This window comes from Amblyomma maculatum, chromosome 8 (genome assembly GCF_055883805.1).
Source record: "Amblyomma maculatum isolate TAMU_Amacu chromosome 8, ASM5588380v1, whole genome shotgun sequence".
Lineage (NCBI taxonomy): Eukaryota > Metazoa > Arthropoda > Arachnida > Ixodida > Ixodidae > Amblyomma > Amblyomma maculatum.
In genome coordinates, this window is record NC_139351.1 from 86,599,956 (window position 1) to 86,618,903 (window position 18,948).

Sequence of the window (18,948 nt, forward strand, 5' to 3'; positions counted from 1 at the left end):
TGTGACACATATGCCAGTAGGTGCAAACGTTGCAAGATACCATATTTTAGGTCTTCTTGTTTCGAAAAAGGGGGGGGGGGGGGTTGCTCTTCTTAGCTATGCCGCTGCTGTCCGTCCCTTCATGATGAAACTCGCACAGATATTTACTGCTGTGTGCTTACCAGTGTGTCAGTAAAAAGTGTGTGTCAATCATTGTCTCGTTGACAGACTCGCTTTTCCGTTGTCAGCATAAGAGGTGCATCAGTTATGGCTTCTATGTTTGTGCTAATATAACTTGAGGGGGTACATGTGAAATTTATTTAGGGTGTCAGCAGGTTGGGAAATGCGCAGCGGCCTTTGATTTGGAATTCCATAACGCTGCAGTAGAGCCTAATATTGCCAGAATTAACATTTACAGATGCTGGAACATCAAAATACTATAAAGTCTGCTCTGTGCACGAAATATACTATAACTTAATATCCCAAGTCATTCTCAGCCATATAAACGTTTTGCACTGCCACCATGACCACTAGCGTAAATCACTGGCCAAAGACGCTCCCGCTTGTCAGTTTTCTTTGCCTATGACTTGCTTTCTTATCTGCCTTCACCATTTGCCCTTTCGCATTTTGGTGGCTTTTTTTTTTCTGTTTCCCTTACATTTTTTATTTTGTTTTTATACTGCGCTTGCTTTTGGGCACAGGCTGATCGCAGTCACGGCTTCGAATTGGGCTCTTCTGAAGCTGCCTTCACTTTCGATTTCACAGACTGTAAAACAATGTTTTATGAGTCTGGGGAGCAACATAATATATCTTGATTAAGATGTCGAACCATGATAGATGCAAAAAAAAAAATTGCACATTCTCTAGCTTTTTACATTTTTATTCGGTTCAAATTTATCTCTTCAGTTTTATGACTCACATTCTTTTCTTTTAGTGTGATAGCATGCCTTGCAGTACAAGTTGTTGATTTACAAAAATAGGTACACGCTGCTGGGGAAAGGTGGCCCTTGCTAGAATTCCTTTGGATCACATTCATACGGTCCGATATTCATATTTCTTCATTTTTTTGTGCCGAAAGTATAGGTTTCTTTCCTTTTTAATGGCTCCAAAATTTGAATTCGTGCTGCGAAGTGTAGTTTTTTTTTCTGTGAGCTGTTCCAGATATAGATTTTGCTGCTCCAAAAATTGCTCGAAATCGTATTTCAGCTGCTGTTGCACCCCTGACCTGGTCACCTCGACGCCACGGTTGACAACACTAATTTGGCATTATCATTTCACCGTATTCGATAAGTGACTGTCAGAAGCCTTCACTCTTGATATTGTCGCTAAAGCGACCTCCTCCAAGCAGGTGCATCTCCCTTTTGCCATACATGGGCTTTGTTGTTGCAACCTCGACTCACCAGTCGTTAGACATTGTCCACCTGCCATATTAACAGCCTCCGTAGATGCTGTCCACCTAGCACTGTGGGAATACCTCGATGTCGACAAGCACCTTTGTCCTGTGGGCACACAAGGAATACAGACGCTTGATTGTGCCCACCGCATTTTCGCGCATACAACACCGACCCTTACAACGCAGTTTTGCATAAGTGCTTACATTTTTTATTTTTTGCGGAATTGTGAGAGACGAGGTACCTTGAAAGCTAGACTACCTTAAATATTTCTGGTATCCTTGCTGCAGATGTCAGGATTTAGCCGAGCACTATTCTAATCTTGGGAGTACTGCAGTACAAGGGGGGCAGGAGCAAGAATCCCTGTCTATTTCATCTTGTTACTCTTTCAGCATTTAAGAAAACACCTTTTGTACGACCACTTGTATTGGTGATGCGCTTTCTGATTGCAAAAAGATAGCATGTCCTCTTAAATGGAATGCTACAGAGCTTTCATATTGAGTCTGTGTGAATAGCGCTGTTCTTCTTAAGAGAAAATTCAAAGTTTGTAATAATTTCCTTCCAGTAATTTCGAGGCAAACAATTCATACTTCAGGTGTACCCAAAAACTTGATTGATACAATAAGCATTTTGAAAAGAATGTATTTTCTTAACATGCAAGGTCGACACAAAAGTCAACACTAGTTATGTCGACCTTTCGCAAGAATGCCCACTGGAAGTTTGGGGAGTCGGCCTTGCAATGCAGGCATTGCACAAAATTATTTGCTTTAGGCATATACTTAAATATTTTGAATGCCAGATATTTGCAGTTTAATCTCATATTGAATATTTGACTATTTGGCCAAGCACTCGAAATTATCGAATCTTAATGTAGGATTTCCCTTTCTGCGTGGCTGAAACTGCATAGTGGCTTCTACACTTCTCCGGAAGCATCAGTTTCCTTGACACTGCATAGATTAGCTTTTATTTCTTTTCTACCTATGTGTGCATTGTTGTTGAATTCTTGGCGTCAGTGGGAATTGGAGGCTGCTGTATATATTCTGCCATTCAAGTAGGTTACATGCTTATGTTGCGCTCTCGCCTGCATAACGCGACTGCTGTGGTTGTCCACATTGTTGGAACACTGCTATTGACGATAATGATGCATGCTACCATTTACATCTTCCTTGTATATATGCATAAATAGGGGCTGCATTCTCTTGTTTGTAAGTCACATCTGTGTAGTAAGTCACACCTCTTTGGAAAAACCAGTTCTTGCAGCAAAAAATCACTGATTTTGCCCCAATGTATAACTTGCACCTGTTGATATGGGGAGTACTATGAAAATGCACTGAGGAACTCTTTAAAATTGCGGTGGAAATTTTAACTTTCTCTTCAAACATAGTTACTTTAATATTGTCAGGTAGTGGTGGCAAGCTCAGTAGCCACAAATGAAGGCACTGGCGTTACACTGGTGTTTAACATGAATGAAACTCTTTATTGGGCGCACTTGCACCCGCAAAAGGACTGAGAATCAGTGGTGGCGATAGCAACAAACCTGCTCGTCGATCGTCCAACCAAGAATGGCCGTTTCACTCGTCAGCACTCACTTTGAAGGCGCGAGTTAAAATCTAGGTAAAACCGCAAATGGTGACTAGCATACCCTGGAACATTGTAGAAGCACACGTGCAGGGCCGGAATCTTTCCAGATACATCTTGAAGCATCTATCTTCTTTGACAAAGGAAATGAAAAAGTCGCATCCCGCGACAATGAGCTTGAACAAACAAAGAATACAGGAATCTATCTGTGCGCTAGAAATGCAGAGATGAGGCCGCATGGCGGCGGCTGCTAAATAGGTATGAAGGATTCACGGCAATATGACATGTGGTGGTGCATCAATTTTTACTGTGTATAAGTCACATCACTGTATGAGACACATAAGAAAATATTAAGAAAGACACTTGTGTGCCAGAAAATACAGTGCATAAAATTACTGTACCTTCATAATAGATGCATTCTGAAACAAATGTGCCTGTCATTGCCTTTTTATTTTCTTTTTTTCAAGGTATAAAATTTTGCTATGTATCGCTCCTTATAATGAATGTGCTTCCATTCCATGTTCTGTTACTATATTCTTTAAGTTCATCAAACATGCAGGTAATTAGGGTGTTTGCTTGTAATGCCACAAGCATAGACTATTACAAGGGCAGATAAAACTCTACTGATTAGACTAAGTCTGCTCAAAATGCATTTATTGCAGGTTACAGTGCCAAACATCACTCCACCATTGTACAACACCATCACACCCAACAAGTTGTGTTACAGCATCGAGGAGGCGAGGGAGTACGCGGCTGAATTTGCCCTCGATCACCTGCTGCTTAAACTTGAAAGTAAGTGCTGCTATTTACATTCACTGTGCAGCTTAGTTCGTTCAAACCTTGTTTGAATTCAGCAGTCTTGAAATAGAAGTGTATGTAGAGGCCCAATGGGCGGATGTAAAGGACATCCACAAGATGTCTGTGGGAGTTTCAATGCTCATTGGGGCATCAGTTCACCCCAGATCCTTAAAGCTTGGGCATCCTGTAGATAAAATGACATCCGCAAGATGTCTGTGGGAGTTTCAATGCTCATTGAGTGCTTCAGTTCACCCCAAGTCCTTAAAGCTGCCACTGTTGAGAAGGTTTGTTCCTTTACATCTTGACTGGGCCTTGTACAGTTGGGGTTGTGCATGCATATTGCATACTACTTATTGAAGTCAGGTGTACTTTCATAATCGCGTATCAAATGGCTTTTGCAGTGCTATATTAAACCTTTAACTGCATGCTTTGTTCTGCTTTTTAGCAGATGAATTCTGAGCTGAAGGGCTAGGAAAAAGGGAAACTAAAATGCTTTTTGTTTCTTTTGGACATATTCATAAGTTAAGGATATTTCAAGCAGTTGTTTCATCATTGCAATAGTTTTGACTAATTAGAAAGTGGGTTCGGAGTATGTAGGTGCCAATAAACTGGCTTGTACCCACACTTGCAGTCAGTAATATCCACTTGTATCACTATACTAGCAACCACTTCATCGCACAAATTTCTCAATTGCTTTCTGTAGCTAGTTCTTGGCATCACTTTTTTTTGTGTTGTTGCCATTCAAATAATTCTGTGTTCAAGCCACAGAACTTTGGAGGACCGCTAACCATCTTTCTTAGAAATTCTGCAGTAGAAGGGAAATAGAGTTGTCTTGGATTGAGACGGCACCTGAAATAACCACTTGTTTGGGGCATTTGCATTACCAACAAAGCTAACCAGGAGCCTGCAGATAGCAGGGTGATGTTAAATTGGTCAACATGGAATGGGAATGCCATTAGTTCATCATTTTTACGGATCTCCAATAGTGGAGCAGGGTTTAACCATCGCTGTACAGTGACCTATTGTTACCTTTGGTGAATTTTTCTTTCAACTGAAAACTTTCGAATGTAACTGTATATAGCTAATTTTGTTGGTCGCCATTTGGCCCTGCTCATGTAGCTGGTAATTAGTAACTATTTTTGTTATGAAATAGCATCAACGCCAAGAAAGTAAATAAATTTAACTAAATTATCATATATACAATACACTGAGTAGTTTGATTCTGAGCACTTAAACGAAGAGGCGAGGGGGGGTCAACCTTCTTTGAAGTCGTAACTTCTGGAGATGTGGGGGCTCCTGACCTTCTAGACATACATTTCAAATGCTTGTGATTTGTAACGAGTCACACGGCATGACACGGAAACAAGTCCCTCAGCCTCTGTTTATATGATAAATCCTGTGCTCCTCAATATACAAATCAATCAGAAAATCTATAAATTAATCCAAATCATAAGGAAAAGCTTAGGGAAGGAAATGACACAGTATGTTCAGGGCCCATTTCAATGAAATAAAATGGTCATAATTATGTCTAATGTTTTGAGCCTTGACTTGTTCAACCACCGTACTAACCAAGCTTCGTTTTTCTCATCCAAACAGTGTTGGCTGCGGAGTGCCCATCGCTGACGAGCCCCGTGTTCGTAGCTACTCCGTCTCCCTCGGCCTATGGGCACGGCTACTTCCCATACACTACCGTGCTTCCCGGAGGAGGTAGTCCTTCTATGATGCATGGCGGCTCGCCCTACACGCCATAGTCGCCCCGCTGTGTTGCACTGTTTGCACTGCGTAAGCACCGTGTTGTCTGCCTGCTTGCACTGCCCACTCTGTCTGTGCTCCTCTTTGATTTACTTGGCTTGGCTTGTGTCTTTGGGTGTTTTGTGCTTTTTGTTAATTTGGAAATATTGCCAGTCATTACTGCTACATGCACATCTCGGCTGTTATGACATCACTTGTAACTCATTTTTCAGTTAATGAGTATACCTTATTGGTTGGCTTGACTTTCAAATCCTGTAAACATGGAGCCTTTTGTGTAAAAGATTAAGCTGCCCTTTCTTCTAAAATAGCTGCTTAATACTTCTCAATTTCGAACCGAGATTAGTATTTGATATAACTAAACCACCTATATAGAACTATAATTCGGGAAAATTTAGAATGATTTTTTGATAGAAGTTTATTTCACTTTAGAATGAAGAAAAATAGTTTTTTATTGGAGCGAACATTCTTGCGACAACAATTTTTTAGCTGTTCCACAATGTACAGACCCCAGGGAGAGGCACTAACTAATGTGTGCTGAAATCTGCAACATTTGATTCCTCGTATATAATGTGTTCTTTTGTTATCCTGCGGGGTGATTTTATAGTGACAAAGGGCAAATCTTTGCTTTCTATCTTGAATTTCAATGTGGTTGCCGTGGCTGAATTTGCTGTTACTGGCTTCTTCCAAAGAAGACCTCATAGGCAGCTGTACACAAAGTAACTTTACAGTGGTTTCACATCAAAAGCCTTGTAGGTACTTCGGGATGTCTTCTCCTAAGTTCTGTGTATATTGTATGCCACTGTTATCGGCTTGCCGCAGTGCAATGTTGGAGGCACGCTTTTATATTGTATGTGTTAATCGCTTTAGAAAAAGGGTTTAGACATGTTCCCTGCTGCCTATAGCTTGCTGCTTATGTGAGGCCTGGCTTGCCAGTTAGCGTGTTTTACTTGGTGTTGCTATTGCTTTTGAGGTTTATGTTGCATCCTGGCTTGCAGGTATCATCAGTATCATCATCTATATACAAAGTGCTTTGCATATAATATGAGCTGACCATTAGAAAAAAGCAATTCTGATGTAGGGTTCAAAAGTGCTGGCTTTTGCAAAGTACATCACTTACTTTGCAATTTTCTAATTACTTTGAGTGTTACGAACTTTTCGACGGATATGGTACGTGGTAAGTTTCACTGAAAAAGGTCGCAGAACGACGAAACCAAACTCTCGGTGGTAATTTTCGTAATGCTACCTTTACTGCGAAACATGCCTCACTCTTTTTTTGTTGCCATACGCAGGATTTTCTGCATAACCTGAGCCAAGATTTAAAAAATTAAAGGCACCTCAAACGCAAATGTAACCAGGTGTATTATGTTGATACTTGGCTAGTTTATTTTCCCCTCAACTAACTTAATATGTTTGATTCCTCCACAGTTTAAAATTGGTTGCAGACCCCAGATGTGACCCACAGAGTTGTAGAGCACTTTATGAACCTCTTAATAGATTACTGTTTATACAGTGAAGTCACATAAATAAATAAAAATAAATAAAATAAATAAATGTCGTAGGTGGAGGCCCAAATATCTATGACTAGCATATTACCTTGTCAAATCTGCATGACCACAGTTCCCCGAGGCTGAGCAGTCCATGAGCAGAGGGCAAGAGTTCGATAATATATATATTTTTTCCTATTTCGATGACTTTTTTTGCAATGCTGAAAAAGACGCTGTGTGAGACATATCGAGGAGAAAACAATTTAATTGGAGGATTCTGAAGGTGCTGTACAAAATTGTGCATCACAATTGGGCTATGCAGCAAGTAATCAAAAAGTTGACTAAATAAGCATAATTAATTGGTCATATAGGGAGAAAATTATGAAACAGCTTGAGATACTCTAGGCCAGCGCTAACATCATGTACTTGGCTCAGTTCACGTTTGAAGGGCCTTTTGTTTTTTAATAACTTGGCTCAAGTTTAGTGAGAAAACCTTTATATCTGTGAACACAGCAAAACAACACCTTCAGAGGATGGATTGGTTTAGTATGAACAATTCCTTTTGTTGCCTAGACACTGAAATTAAAATTGAATTTAAAATTTCAAATGTGCTTTGAATAGATGTGGCAATAGCATACTCTTTACGCTGCCATCGCACCAGTTAAGTATTGGCGAGATTGTGATTTTATCCACAAGATAAACTTTTTATAATAATCAAATTTTAATTCTTTCAAGCATCGATTTTGTTTTCCAACATGGCAAAAGGAGAGTGCTTGCTGTGCCATTTCAGTTTTTTTCCATATACCAGCCGCACTTTTGAATAAGACCCACAGATGAAAATACACTACTTTTTCCTTCTTCCACGAGGCAGAGGCCATGGCAAGGGCATGAAACTCAGTTCTAAAGAGCCGGTTAGGTTAGCTTAAGCTAGGCTAGGTTAGGTTAGGTTCTGTGATAGATCATTCAGCGAGATTAGATATCTCTCACCTTATTTCTTGCATAGAAATAAAAACTTGTGTTGGGTTTCATCACATACCTCCGGTATTGAGGTACAAACTACAGAGCAGTAACAGGCCTTGGCAACAGCTTAAATAAACTGTGCAATGCCAGTGTCGACTCAAGATTAAGATGTTCAGTTCTGGAACTCGCTAACCAATGAAACTACTGGGAAAGACGCACAAGTTTTATCTCTTGAAACATGCAAATTTAATTGAGTGGTGGCTCCCGCAGCACTCAGAGGGATCACGTGACCTCAGTGGCTCTCAGCGTCACCATTGGCTTCAGTGATGTAGCTTGTGCCCAAATCTCTTCGGAGATCTTGCGATTATTGTCTGCTGCAAATGGGATTGATGGATTGAATGTAACCAGTCATGTAACCAGTGGTTCATGGATCAAGTGACCGGTCACGTGGCTCACTAAAACCAAAAACGTAGGACCAGCATGCCTTTACACCTTTATAATGAATGAAAAAATACTAGCAGATGTGGACAAATTTTTGAACTTTCGAATACAAAGTGAATATGTTTGGCAGATTACCCTTGTTCAGTTTGAGAAATTGACGTTCTAGAACTTCTGGAGAGTAAAAAAAGAACTTCCTACTTTTTGGCGGTGATCAACCACTGAATCGGCTCTCATAAATTGGACCATAGAAGTAAAAACAAAATCTGTGTAGATTGCCTGAAGAAATTTCCTAGCTCGAGCTCTGTCACCTCGTTTTGGTCGACTGTGACACGCAAGTCGAGGTGTAGCAGCGGAACAAGTGATTGTGTAAAAACCTTACCTAGTACATTGTGCCCTTCGCGCCTCTTATTTTCATATAGTAGCAGGCATGGTGACCATTGGCGGGATGAAAATTGCCTGACTTCGGTTTCAAAGCTTCAGTATTAGCTGTTGGCAGCAGCAGCTGTAAGCTGTAAGCTCAGGCCTATTTACTGCCCATTTCAGTTGTCATTACTGTCCATTTCACTGGTGGTCCCGAGAAAAAAAAATACCTACATTTTCCTATTTTTGTTTCTTTGGCAATATTGTTTGCATACTGAACACTTGCTTGGTATCCGTGATATTCGATCGAGATCTTCTTTAATTATGCTATTAATAGAAATTTCCTGTACCCCTCTAAGAAACATTACTCCATTCACCTACCACCTCATCAGTAGGCGATGCTGAAACCCGTGTGTTTTTGTTTTACGACTGCGACTTATTTGCTTCATTTTACGCCTTTTTCCTCTTTCTTTTTCATTTTACGCAGGCCTCTACCTCAACACAACTGCCCGGCCAGTGTACTACATTCCAGTTCAACCGTAGAAGCGTGTTTTTATGAGCATTTCACTATTTTTGTGTGCCAAACCCAATGGGCATTGAAACTTTACTAGATGCCGTGCGGACTTCTTAAACGTTCACAGGATGTCCACATAAACGTCCACGGGAGGCCTAAGGGAGTTTCAGTGCCAACTGGGAAGATTTTTAGCAACTTTGACTGTATTGCCATGGACATTTTGTATTTTTTCGGGATGGCAGAAACTTTTTTCTTACCCTTTTGCTACGGCCATTCAATATAGCTTTTAGCCTTTACAGCATAAAGATGAACTGCACCAATTCCCATAACTCTGACTAAAAAAAAATTTGCGGACACAAGGGAGTTGCATGGTGCCATATGTTGGTGCTTTTAAGTCGAGCACAGTTGAAAGCGCAGCGCTCGGGTATAATTTTTTAGCTTTTAATTACACATAGTGCAGATGTTGCTCATGGGTTTGAAAGAGCAGTTCTAGAAAAGAAAAAAATGTGATGAGGAACATGAATGCGGACGAACAATGCACTTTATAATGGAGACTGTATGGATTGAAAGATTTGTGCTTTCCAGTTTTTTATCTATAATCAATTGTTTTAGAAGCATGGTTAAATTTACAAACGTGGCTTAAAAGTTTGCTACTAAAGTTTATTTAAATTTGGGTTTTTGTCACCGGGATGTGACAAGTACCGAGTGGTGATGGGTGGCTTGGTACAATATATATTTTCGTTTTCATTTTTTTTATGACAGCATTTTGATTGCGTTTGGCTGTGCTCGATATTAGGTCAGGAAGTCCTCGCTGAAACCTTGATGTTCAAGAATAGAGGGTGATTTTTAAAGGTGCAGATTTCATTGCAATGCTGGCTTCATTCACTGTTTTTGGTGTTCGTTTTTCCATTTCTTGTTTTTAATCGGTTTTGAAGTGTTAAGTCATTTGAGGATATGATATATACCTAGAGGGAATGTACCTGCATACTTTGAAGCCCTTTCTCGGCTGGTTTTTGGGATGGTCGCTTTTTATAGCAGCCCATTTTAAATGCTTCAGTGGGTGGCTTGCAAGGGCAGGTCCTTTTTTTTGTGTTTAAAGGCCATATAAGGTAGTGTGTTCTTTGACGTGACTGGTGCATTTCCAGCTAAACAGTTGAATTTTTTTGCTCAGATTCAACATGCAGGTAGCATTTGCTTGTGGGTTTTTTTTTCGTGCCAAACATGGGAGCAGGAGTAGCTTTATTTTTGCACAACATAATTCCACATTTATTTATCACTAGTAGCAGTCTGCAATCTTAAATTTTAACCTGTAGCGATTATGATGGTTCCATTCCTCATATGCAAAGTTCGAAACCCTTGTGGCTATCACCTCCTTTGCGGTAACAAACAACTTTCACTCGCCGTCAAGTTCCGCTTCTTAGTCCCAGCTTAACCAAAGATTACGCATAGTTAAGAGTAGTTTTCATCAACCAGATTGGCCAGGAATGCGAAAATGTGGCAGTAAATAAATTCACCGTGAAATATATGCTTTATACGAAACCAGAACACAAATAATTAAATGGCTTTCACCATACTTGGCACAGGAATCGACGAGCCTATGATATCAAAACGTACGCATATGTGTGATTGTTTTTGCTGGAAGTTGCTATTTTTTTCTCAGAGATTCCTCTATTCCAGTTTCGTGCCTTAGCTCTTCACTCAACCAGTAGAAGAGCTGAGTTGTGCCTTAAGTATAGTTCTAAGTTACTCCTCAAGTTGCAATGGCTTTAGTCTTCTTTTAGTGAGTGAACCATTTTGAGCAGGTTTGTGCGAAGCTCGTGCATTCCTAACCGCTGCTCATCACTTGTACATGTGGCATTGTCTAATATCATGTTTCATGTTCATTTTTTCATTTCTTGCTACTGTTCGTAGTGATTGTGTCAAGTGTATTTTACTTCTTTTCCTTGGCTCAAATATGTTATTCTTCCAGCTCTGCTAACAGAGCTTGCTTCTGTTTAGGGTTTGTATGGGTGAGTCTCTCTAGTCACATGCTAGCTACCAAAGGCTTTTTGCATATAACGTCACATTTCATATCCATGCGTGAATGTGAAATTGATTTACTTTCAATATTAGATGTACATTTCTTGATGCTCCTTCAGGCATTCGTTCAGCCAGTCTTCCATTCAGGCAGCGTCTGAAGGATTTTCATAACACTGTAGGGACTGTGAAAGCAAAACATCCAATCCATACTTTGAGGTGACTTAATTGTTTAATCTGTGCAACAATTGGCTCTCCTGCAACATTCTTGAAGTTGCTGAAATTGCAAAAGTAAAGGAATCGTGCTTTAACAGTCCCTTAGTGGCAATAACACAAAGAGAACCAGGGTTCTTAGCTGTTTTAAAATGATGCCGCTGTTGTCACCATCAATAGTTGTCAACATGTATCTCTGCTGTGTTGCTGTGTTTATATTTATGCTTTGTTTTCAGTGGTTGAACCTCTTGTATTTATTTCCTCGGGTTAAGCAATAAATTTGAATGGATAGTCAACATTCATTTTTATGTTCTTCCTTTGTCTCAGTCTTGTTTCGTTCCCCTTTTATGCAGTGGGCTTCCAACTCGCCCAACCTTGTGTTTTATTTTTTTATTTTTTTTGTCGTCCACATGGTGGCAGAGGGCTGTGTTAAGTTCTGAAAAATTTTGTTAATTGTGCAGGTAAATTGAGTGTGTTTAATTCACGTTTTACCCTCTTCACCTATGCCTTTTAAATTCTACTTCTAAATTTCGTAGCGGTGTTGAGCCTTTTTCAGTAAACATTTGTTCTATTTTGTCCCAGCAGTCTCCGGTGCGTGGTCATTGGCAAAGAATAATAAAACAAGAAACAGCCACTTTTTTGTCTTGCCATTTTTCTAATGCTTTGGCCACAGCTGAAGTTTATCCACTGCACAAGGTTGTAGACACTGGCGTTTCCAAATTTCCTTCAGTACCATTAGAAGTTCGTTTTAACAATCCCATGGGATCTGTAACCTAAATCTGCTACAGGTGCTGTTTTGCACACTTTCCCTAATAAATTTGCTCACTCCGTCTTATCGAAACTGCAATGATTGCAGGTGGTCATTGTCGCCTTCGTATGATAACTTGCTGGTTGCTGGTCAGTCTCTTAACTTGCTGTGTTGCTCATGAATGCGTTTGTTCTGCATTTTCCTCTTGGCACTCGCTCCTCTTTTAGATACCAGCAAAATCACTTCCAGCCAGTTCTCACCAAAGGTGTGCAGTCTCAAAACTTTGGTTTTATTGTTATGCAATGCTACATAGTCGTTTCTCCCTGTCTTCAAATTCCCACGCTTCGATAATTTGTTTGTTCACAGCCTGTAAGCAACTCTTGACAATGCTGTGTGCTTTTTTGCTTTGCTATGGAGCTTCACTTACTGCAATCTATTCGTGTGACACTCCCTCTTCCACCGTCTCTCTCTCATGCCTGCTGGACACCTTTTCCGGTTTCCTCGTGAGTCGCATTGGTTCGTCGAATCCACAGAAGGGCATTCCTTGCCAAAGCCTCTGCCACCTCCCTTGCATTGCAGGAAAAGGTGTTCTGCTGGCAATGAGGCACTTGCAAAAGCAGGGCTGGTCTTACCTCATTCAACCCCTTTGTGCAAACTTATGCAGAGGCCATCTCTTGCCTGAATAGGATGCATTACCTGAATATAGGATGCATTACGGTAGATTTTTTTTTTTTAAATTGGCAATGGTCATCTGCTTTTAAGACGAACAGCGTGACTGACTATTTTTCGCAGTCTCATTAATGCTTTAATGTATGCACACTGTCGGTAGTGTAGCAGAAACGCTCAAGAATGTTGATGGCCTCCCCGGCATCCTTTGCGGTGCGACGAGGTAGAGGCAGTGTTCCCCCGTCGCAAGGAGGCTTTGTCGCGTGTGAAGCTCTGCCGCATGATGCGTAGAAGGGAGCGTATGTACAAATTCGGAGCAGTGGAAGAACCACGCGTATGTAAGCGCGGAAAATGTTCGCGACGGGTAGCGAGGGCAGCGCGCTCGTAAAAGCGAAACCGAAACTATTAGTCTTGTCGGTGATGATGCGACGAACCCACGAAGCTCTCCATTTTCGTCACCGCACATTTGCCGTTGTGCTCATGTCAGAAGTGCGCAATTGACCCTACAGCATGCTGTTCATACTTGAATAGTGCAATGTTATCGATTGCTTACAGTGTACGTCAATCGCACTTTTATTCATTTTCTCTTCCCGGTTTTGAGGCGCACGTTCCAATAAATTAAATATGCCGCGTTTCTTAGGCCTTGTGCTGTGTGCATGGAGGAAATGGCTGGGTTATAGTGCTCTAGAATATAGCTTGGGTGGCGATGGCGATGGCGATATGGTCGTACCCTTTTGAACGGGCGATCACCCAGTGGGATCTGACCAGAAAAAAAAAAAACACACACACACACACACACACACCAAAAAAAAGGAAAAAGGAGAGTACAGATGTTAGTTCACTCCACGTCTTTACGCCGCTCTGGCTGCACTGCTCCTCGTGGCAGACGACCAGACTAAGGTGGCCAGACCGCCTTGACGCGCACTGTGGCGCGTAGTTCGAATTATCAATGGTGGCACTGACTACCGTTTGAATTAAGGGCATTTTTATAGACTTCTTGGAACTTGGCTAGATCAATTAAGTAGTGTAGTTCGAATAATCAGAAAATTCGAATGATCGAGGTTCGAATTAACAAGCTTCAGCAGGCAACTTTAGAACTGATGGATCATCATCATATTGTTCACCCAGTACTGTGAAATATTGTCGGGAGCAATTTTGAATTTAAGAGACAGAGTTTGGCAGGGCTAGCCGGGCGTTAGTGGTGGAAAAGCGGCAGGCGACAATATGGTCTCTATTTCACAACGTACAATTCGCGCCAGGCTGTCTGGTGTGGGCGTACGGCATGGTGGAGTCGGGTAAAGGCACGAGGACGTCGCAGCTGTATTCGGTAGCTGCGTGAACTGGTGGGTGATGCGGCGGCTCGCTTCTTCGAAGCGGTGATATTCCTGAATGGTGCCGTCAACTGTCGCACAATTCTTTTAAACTATAAAATATGAGACGTACAACCTTGCGCAGGGCTGGGCGACGAGCGAGCTGCTTCCTGGCATTATGCTGCAGCTTGACCGATCGGCTTAACGAACAGGTCACTGCAGCAGCCTCTGCTCACAGGTCTCCCAACACGTGAGCTCGCCCTCATAGGTCTCGAACAACACCTACGCATTACCCTTCAGGTAGAAATTCACGTTGACCAGCAAGGGTGCTGACGCGTTCGTACATTGTTAGCCAATCCTCCACACGTTGACACCATCCGTTCTAAAAAATTTGGAGGACGCTTAAGCTTCGCCTTCAAGAGTGGAACGCGATAGCGTTATTGCACCTCGTCGAGAAAACTTATTAAACGCAAGGGTATTGGGGCATCCTCGCACCGGTACCCGCGCGGCCCGAAGGGGAGAAGCGGGTGAGCGAAGATAGTGATCTAAAGAAAGGAAAGACGCTTGATTCTACAACCCGTGAGGGTGCACGGCGAAACGTCAGGGGCGAGTGGCGCGCCACGTGTCGGGGCAGCGCCGCACATTGCGAGGAGGGGTTCTTCTGTGTTTGCCGCAAGATGGCTCTGCATGTGCGCAGAGCGCAGAAGAAATGTAGCGGAAACGTACTTCGCTACTCGTGTAACTGCGACTTCTGTAAGTAACATGCTCATAATTACCGATATACACCGCAGTATAACGTTCTACGGCACGTTTCTAAGGCAACACCGCATTCACTAGAAGCGCTTTTGTACCGCTTTCAAGCATATCGAACTCGTGGCTGAGTGGTAGTGTCTCGTCTCGCAATCCGGAGACCCTGTTTCGATTCCCACCCAGCCCATCTTGGAAGTTGCTTTTTATTTATGAAGTGCATGCCGGGATTTATCGCTCACGGCCAACGCCGCCGACGCCGACGGCTTTTCTGCGACACGAGCTCCTTAACGCTGTCGCGTTAAAACCCTTCAATGAATTGAAAGCTACGCCGGGGTGGTGCAGCGGTGATACAGTCGGAGTACCCGGGTTCGAACGCGACCTCGGCGGCTGCCCCTAGTAGCACAATATGTTTCTGTAACATTGCAGCAACATTGGATATGTTGTACAATGTTGCGATAACATTGGACTACATTTATCCAACATAATGCGAAAACTTTCAACATTCGATATCGTTGCTGCAATGTTAACAAGGAACATGCTGGCAATGTTGCTCTAAAGTGGTCTTTCCACATTGCAGCAATATTGTCAAATTATGTATAAATGTTGAACCACATACGATGACATTGCTACAACATTATTTACTTTATTGGCTAACAGTCGTTCTTTCAGACTATTTCTGCAGCCCAAACAGAAAAGCCGGTATTAGGTCATTCCATTGACCTTGTCTCTTCCCCGTATGACAATGTTTATTTATTTTTTTAGTTTGAATGCAACCTTGCATGTCATGTGCATGCGATGAACAGTACAAGTGTACTGAACTTTGTCACACTGAGATAGAAATATATATATATATATGCAATATATTTAGACTGCTGAGATTGCATTATTTTTCAATTAAACATGTGGACTGAAAGTATAACTGCTGAAGAAATTTAGTTCTGTTTTCACTAATGCCCCGCAGCCTAATGATCATGAAGATCGTCGCGAATCCAAATCAAGTCGAAATCGCGGCCGCGCCGAGAGCCATTCCTGCCAAACCGCGTGTAGCGGCTATCGCGGCAAATTCTTCACGTGCATGGAGCATTTTCCTTCCTCCATGGCTCACGTGTGTTTCCTTTATTCTAGCATAGTTTTCTTGTGGTCGCCGTGTTCTTGCTGCTGTGTTGCATTGCGGCTTCATAAGAATTCAGCTGAAATGACGGAGGCCTGCACAGAGGATATCATCAGTGGTGAGTGATTTCTAACCTACGTTGTTGAGCTGTGACACGTGTTGCCTGGCACAAAGCCAGTAGTGCATATATGCATGTGTTACTCATGCCCTTCGGGATAGCTTGGTAAAGTGCTACATTCATTGTATCATGAAGAAAGTGAAGTGTTCGCTAAGCGAAGTGTCGATCCGGCAACGACGCCGAAGAATAGCAGAGGCTGTTAACGACGACTAGAAAACTGTTCGGCAGATGTCAGTCCTGATAATGGTCGTGACAGCAGATCATGAAGAGAGTGAAGTGTTCGCTAAACGAAGTGTCGATTCGGCAACGACGAAGAATAGCAGAGGCTGTTAACGACGAACTAGAAAACTGTTCGGCAGATGTCAGTCCTGATAATGGTCGTGACAGCAGATAATGGTCGTGACAGCTGTCCATGTCTGTGTTCATAGAGCAGCGCAAAAATTTTTGTAATTAGAGATGTGCCCACCAAGATGCTTAGCTTAGCAATTCGTTTTTTTTTTTTTTTCAGGGATGCAGCTTCACTTGTGACAGCATCATGATTTGGAAGAGACCCTCATCGTGACCAGCTGGAGGCTACCAGGGCACAAGCATTTTTAGACATGCTAAATTGTTCAGTCAAATGCTGACAATACTTGTTTGCAGTTTTCCAGTGCAATGGCGCATGTCCAAAGAAGTAAGGACTAAACTAGTCGTAATGACTCTACTGTTCATAATACGTCTGCTTGTTTCTGAATACCGAACTAGGTTGTACTCCTACTTTGTATATTTGTGTCAAGTTTTTGCACAAAATAGTGCTACACTGTGTTATAGTGTTTGCGTAAATAGTTTACTGAAGTGTTTTACATTTGTAAATGCAAGTTGAGGGGTGGTGGGTGCATTTTCATGCTATGCTATTGTGCCCAGTAACTGTTCAAAACATTATCTCTGGTTCTTGTTCCTGAGTAGCCTGTGTGTTGTTTTATAGCTTTGTTGCAAGTTACTTTATGAAGTAATTAAATAAAATAAATCTTGTCTGTGAAATGTAGGCCCATGTGGCACATTTTTCAATCTATGCCAATGTGCCTGTGTAAATGTTCAGTATGTTATATATCTGCTTCCTTTTTCTGAATAGGCAGTACTGCTGTTTTATATTTTGTTGCAAGTTTCTGCAATTAATAATTTACTAAAGTGTCATGTTTGTAAAACTCAAGTTGAGGGACATGCACATTTTAAAGCTATGCTGATGTGCTTAGTAACTGTTGACATTATTTGTGCTTCCTGTTCTTGAGTAGCCAAATCGGCTGTGTGCTATGTACGATTGTTGCAAGTTTCTGCATAAAACGATTGTCTTGAAGTAAATGTCTTACATTTGTGAAACTAGCTGCTGTATGTCAAGCTAATGAGTATACTGGAATCAAGCTTGCTGTTAGGCTAATTGAATAAATTCTTGACAACAAATATAGCGCTAAAAAACAAATGATGGTTATTTGTAATGCACATACATATATATAAATCATTCTAATTGCCAGAATAACCACTTTCAGTGCCATTTTCAGGTCACAGCAGCTTATAGCATCTAAATGAGCACTGGTACAGAGCTGATGAATATTACATTTAAGGTCTCATTCAGAGCAAGCGGCTTGAAAATTGGGGAAAAGCTGTGTTGTCCAGTGCAGCCTTTTAGGTATTCGTACTCCTCTGCACCGCACTGCCGTGTGGCAACGAGTGATGTTCAGTTGCTCATTCTTGCGACCTTAAGCTACCATAACCATGTGGTACGGCGATACCATTGCACATGGTTTAGCCTTTCACAAGATAAATTTATTGAACAGCAAGCATCGATAGCTAGTGGCCATCAATGCAGCGGAATATTTCAGTAGGCTGGAATGCTGCCTGAAAGTTTCTGAAACATTACAGTAACTTTGCAGCAATATTGCACTAACGTTGTCATGGGAATGTTGCATGTGTGCAAATAAAAAGTTGTACCAATATTAAGAAAATGTTGCAGCCATGTTGCATTAATATCGTCTTCAGAAGTGGCTTAAACATTGACTAAAGGTTGTTGTAACATTGGAGCAATGTTGCTTCAATGTTGTCTTATGTATGTTGCATCAACGTGGCAAAAAGAGGACACTAGCCACGTTAAGGCAATGTTGAAAGCAAACATTGCGGCCACATTGAGGCAACAAAGTGTGCTACTAGGGGCGTTTCGATGGAGGCGAAACGAAGAGGCGTCCGTGTGCTGTGCGATGTCAGCGCACGCCAAAGATCGCCAGTTGGTCGAAATTACTCCGTAGCCCTCCACTACGTCTCCTCTTTCTCTTTCCACCTTCACTCCCACCTTCCTCCCTTCCCTTGCGGCGCGGATGAGGTGTCCACAGAAAACAAGTGAGGACAGTTACTGCGCCTTTCCTTTCCTATAAATGAACTGAAAAGAAAGAAAACATGAAATCGGACGCACGCATATACAACAGTCCCACTCCCACAGCACATCCTTCTTAATAAACAATCACTGACAATGAACTAAATGTAGCGCCATCTCCTTTATTTTCCTGCGCCACAGCTCCTTTTCTCGCGTTTCGACCATGGTTCCCCCTACACTGGTAAAGCTAGCAGACTCTCTCCGTAGTAAGCAGTAAGCGCTGACACCATGTTTCGCTTGAGCTTTCAGCGCGCATAAATTTCGTCGCAATCTGTTCGCCCTATATAATTACTAGCTGCCGAAACATCAAGAGGGAATGTTGATAAGGCGTTACACTTGAATGCCTCCATTATCAGCT

At 41.8% G+C, this 18,948-nt stretch overlaps 1 protein-coding gene across 5 annotated transcripts in view; it reads left to right on the top strand.

The window, feature by feature from the left end:
* The window catches only part of LOC146181703 (putative RNA-binding protein 46), a 228,991-nt gene extending 216,877 nt beyond the window's left edge, over window positions 1-12,114 (top strand). For 3 of the 5 annotated variants that reach the window (XM_084576712.1, XM_084576709.1, XM_084576711.1), the window contains 3 exons: window positions 3,611-3,740; window positions 5,343-5,453; window positions 9,231-12,114. In XM_084576712.1, the coding sequence (XP_084432838.1) occupies window positions 3,611-3,740; window positions 5,343-5,453; window positions 9,231-9,286 (297 nt within the window). In that variant the 3' untranslated portion in view covers window positions 9,287-12,114. Of the gene's footprint in view, window positions 1-3,610; window positions 3,741-5,342; window positions 5,529-9,230 lie in introns of all 5 variants that reach the window. The other 2 variants (XM_084576710.1, XM_084576714.1) reach the window with 1 other exon arrangement.
* Window positions 12,115-18,948: the final 6,834 nt, after the last annotated feature.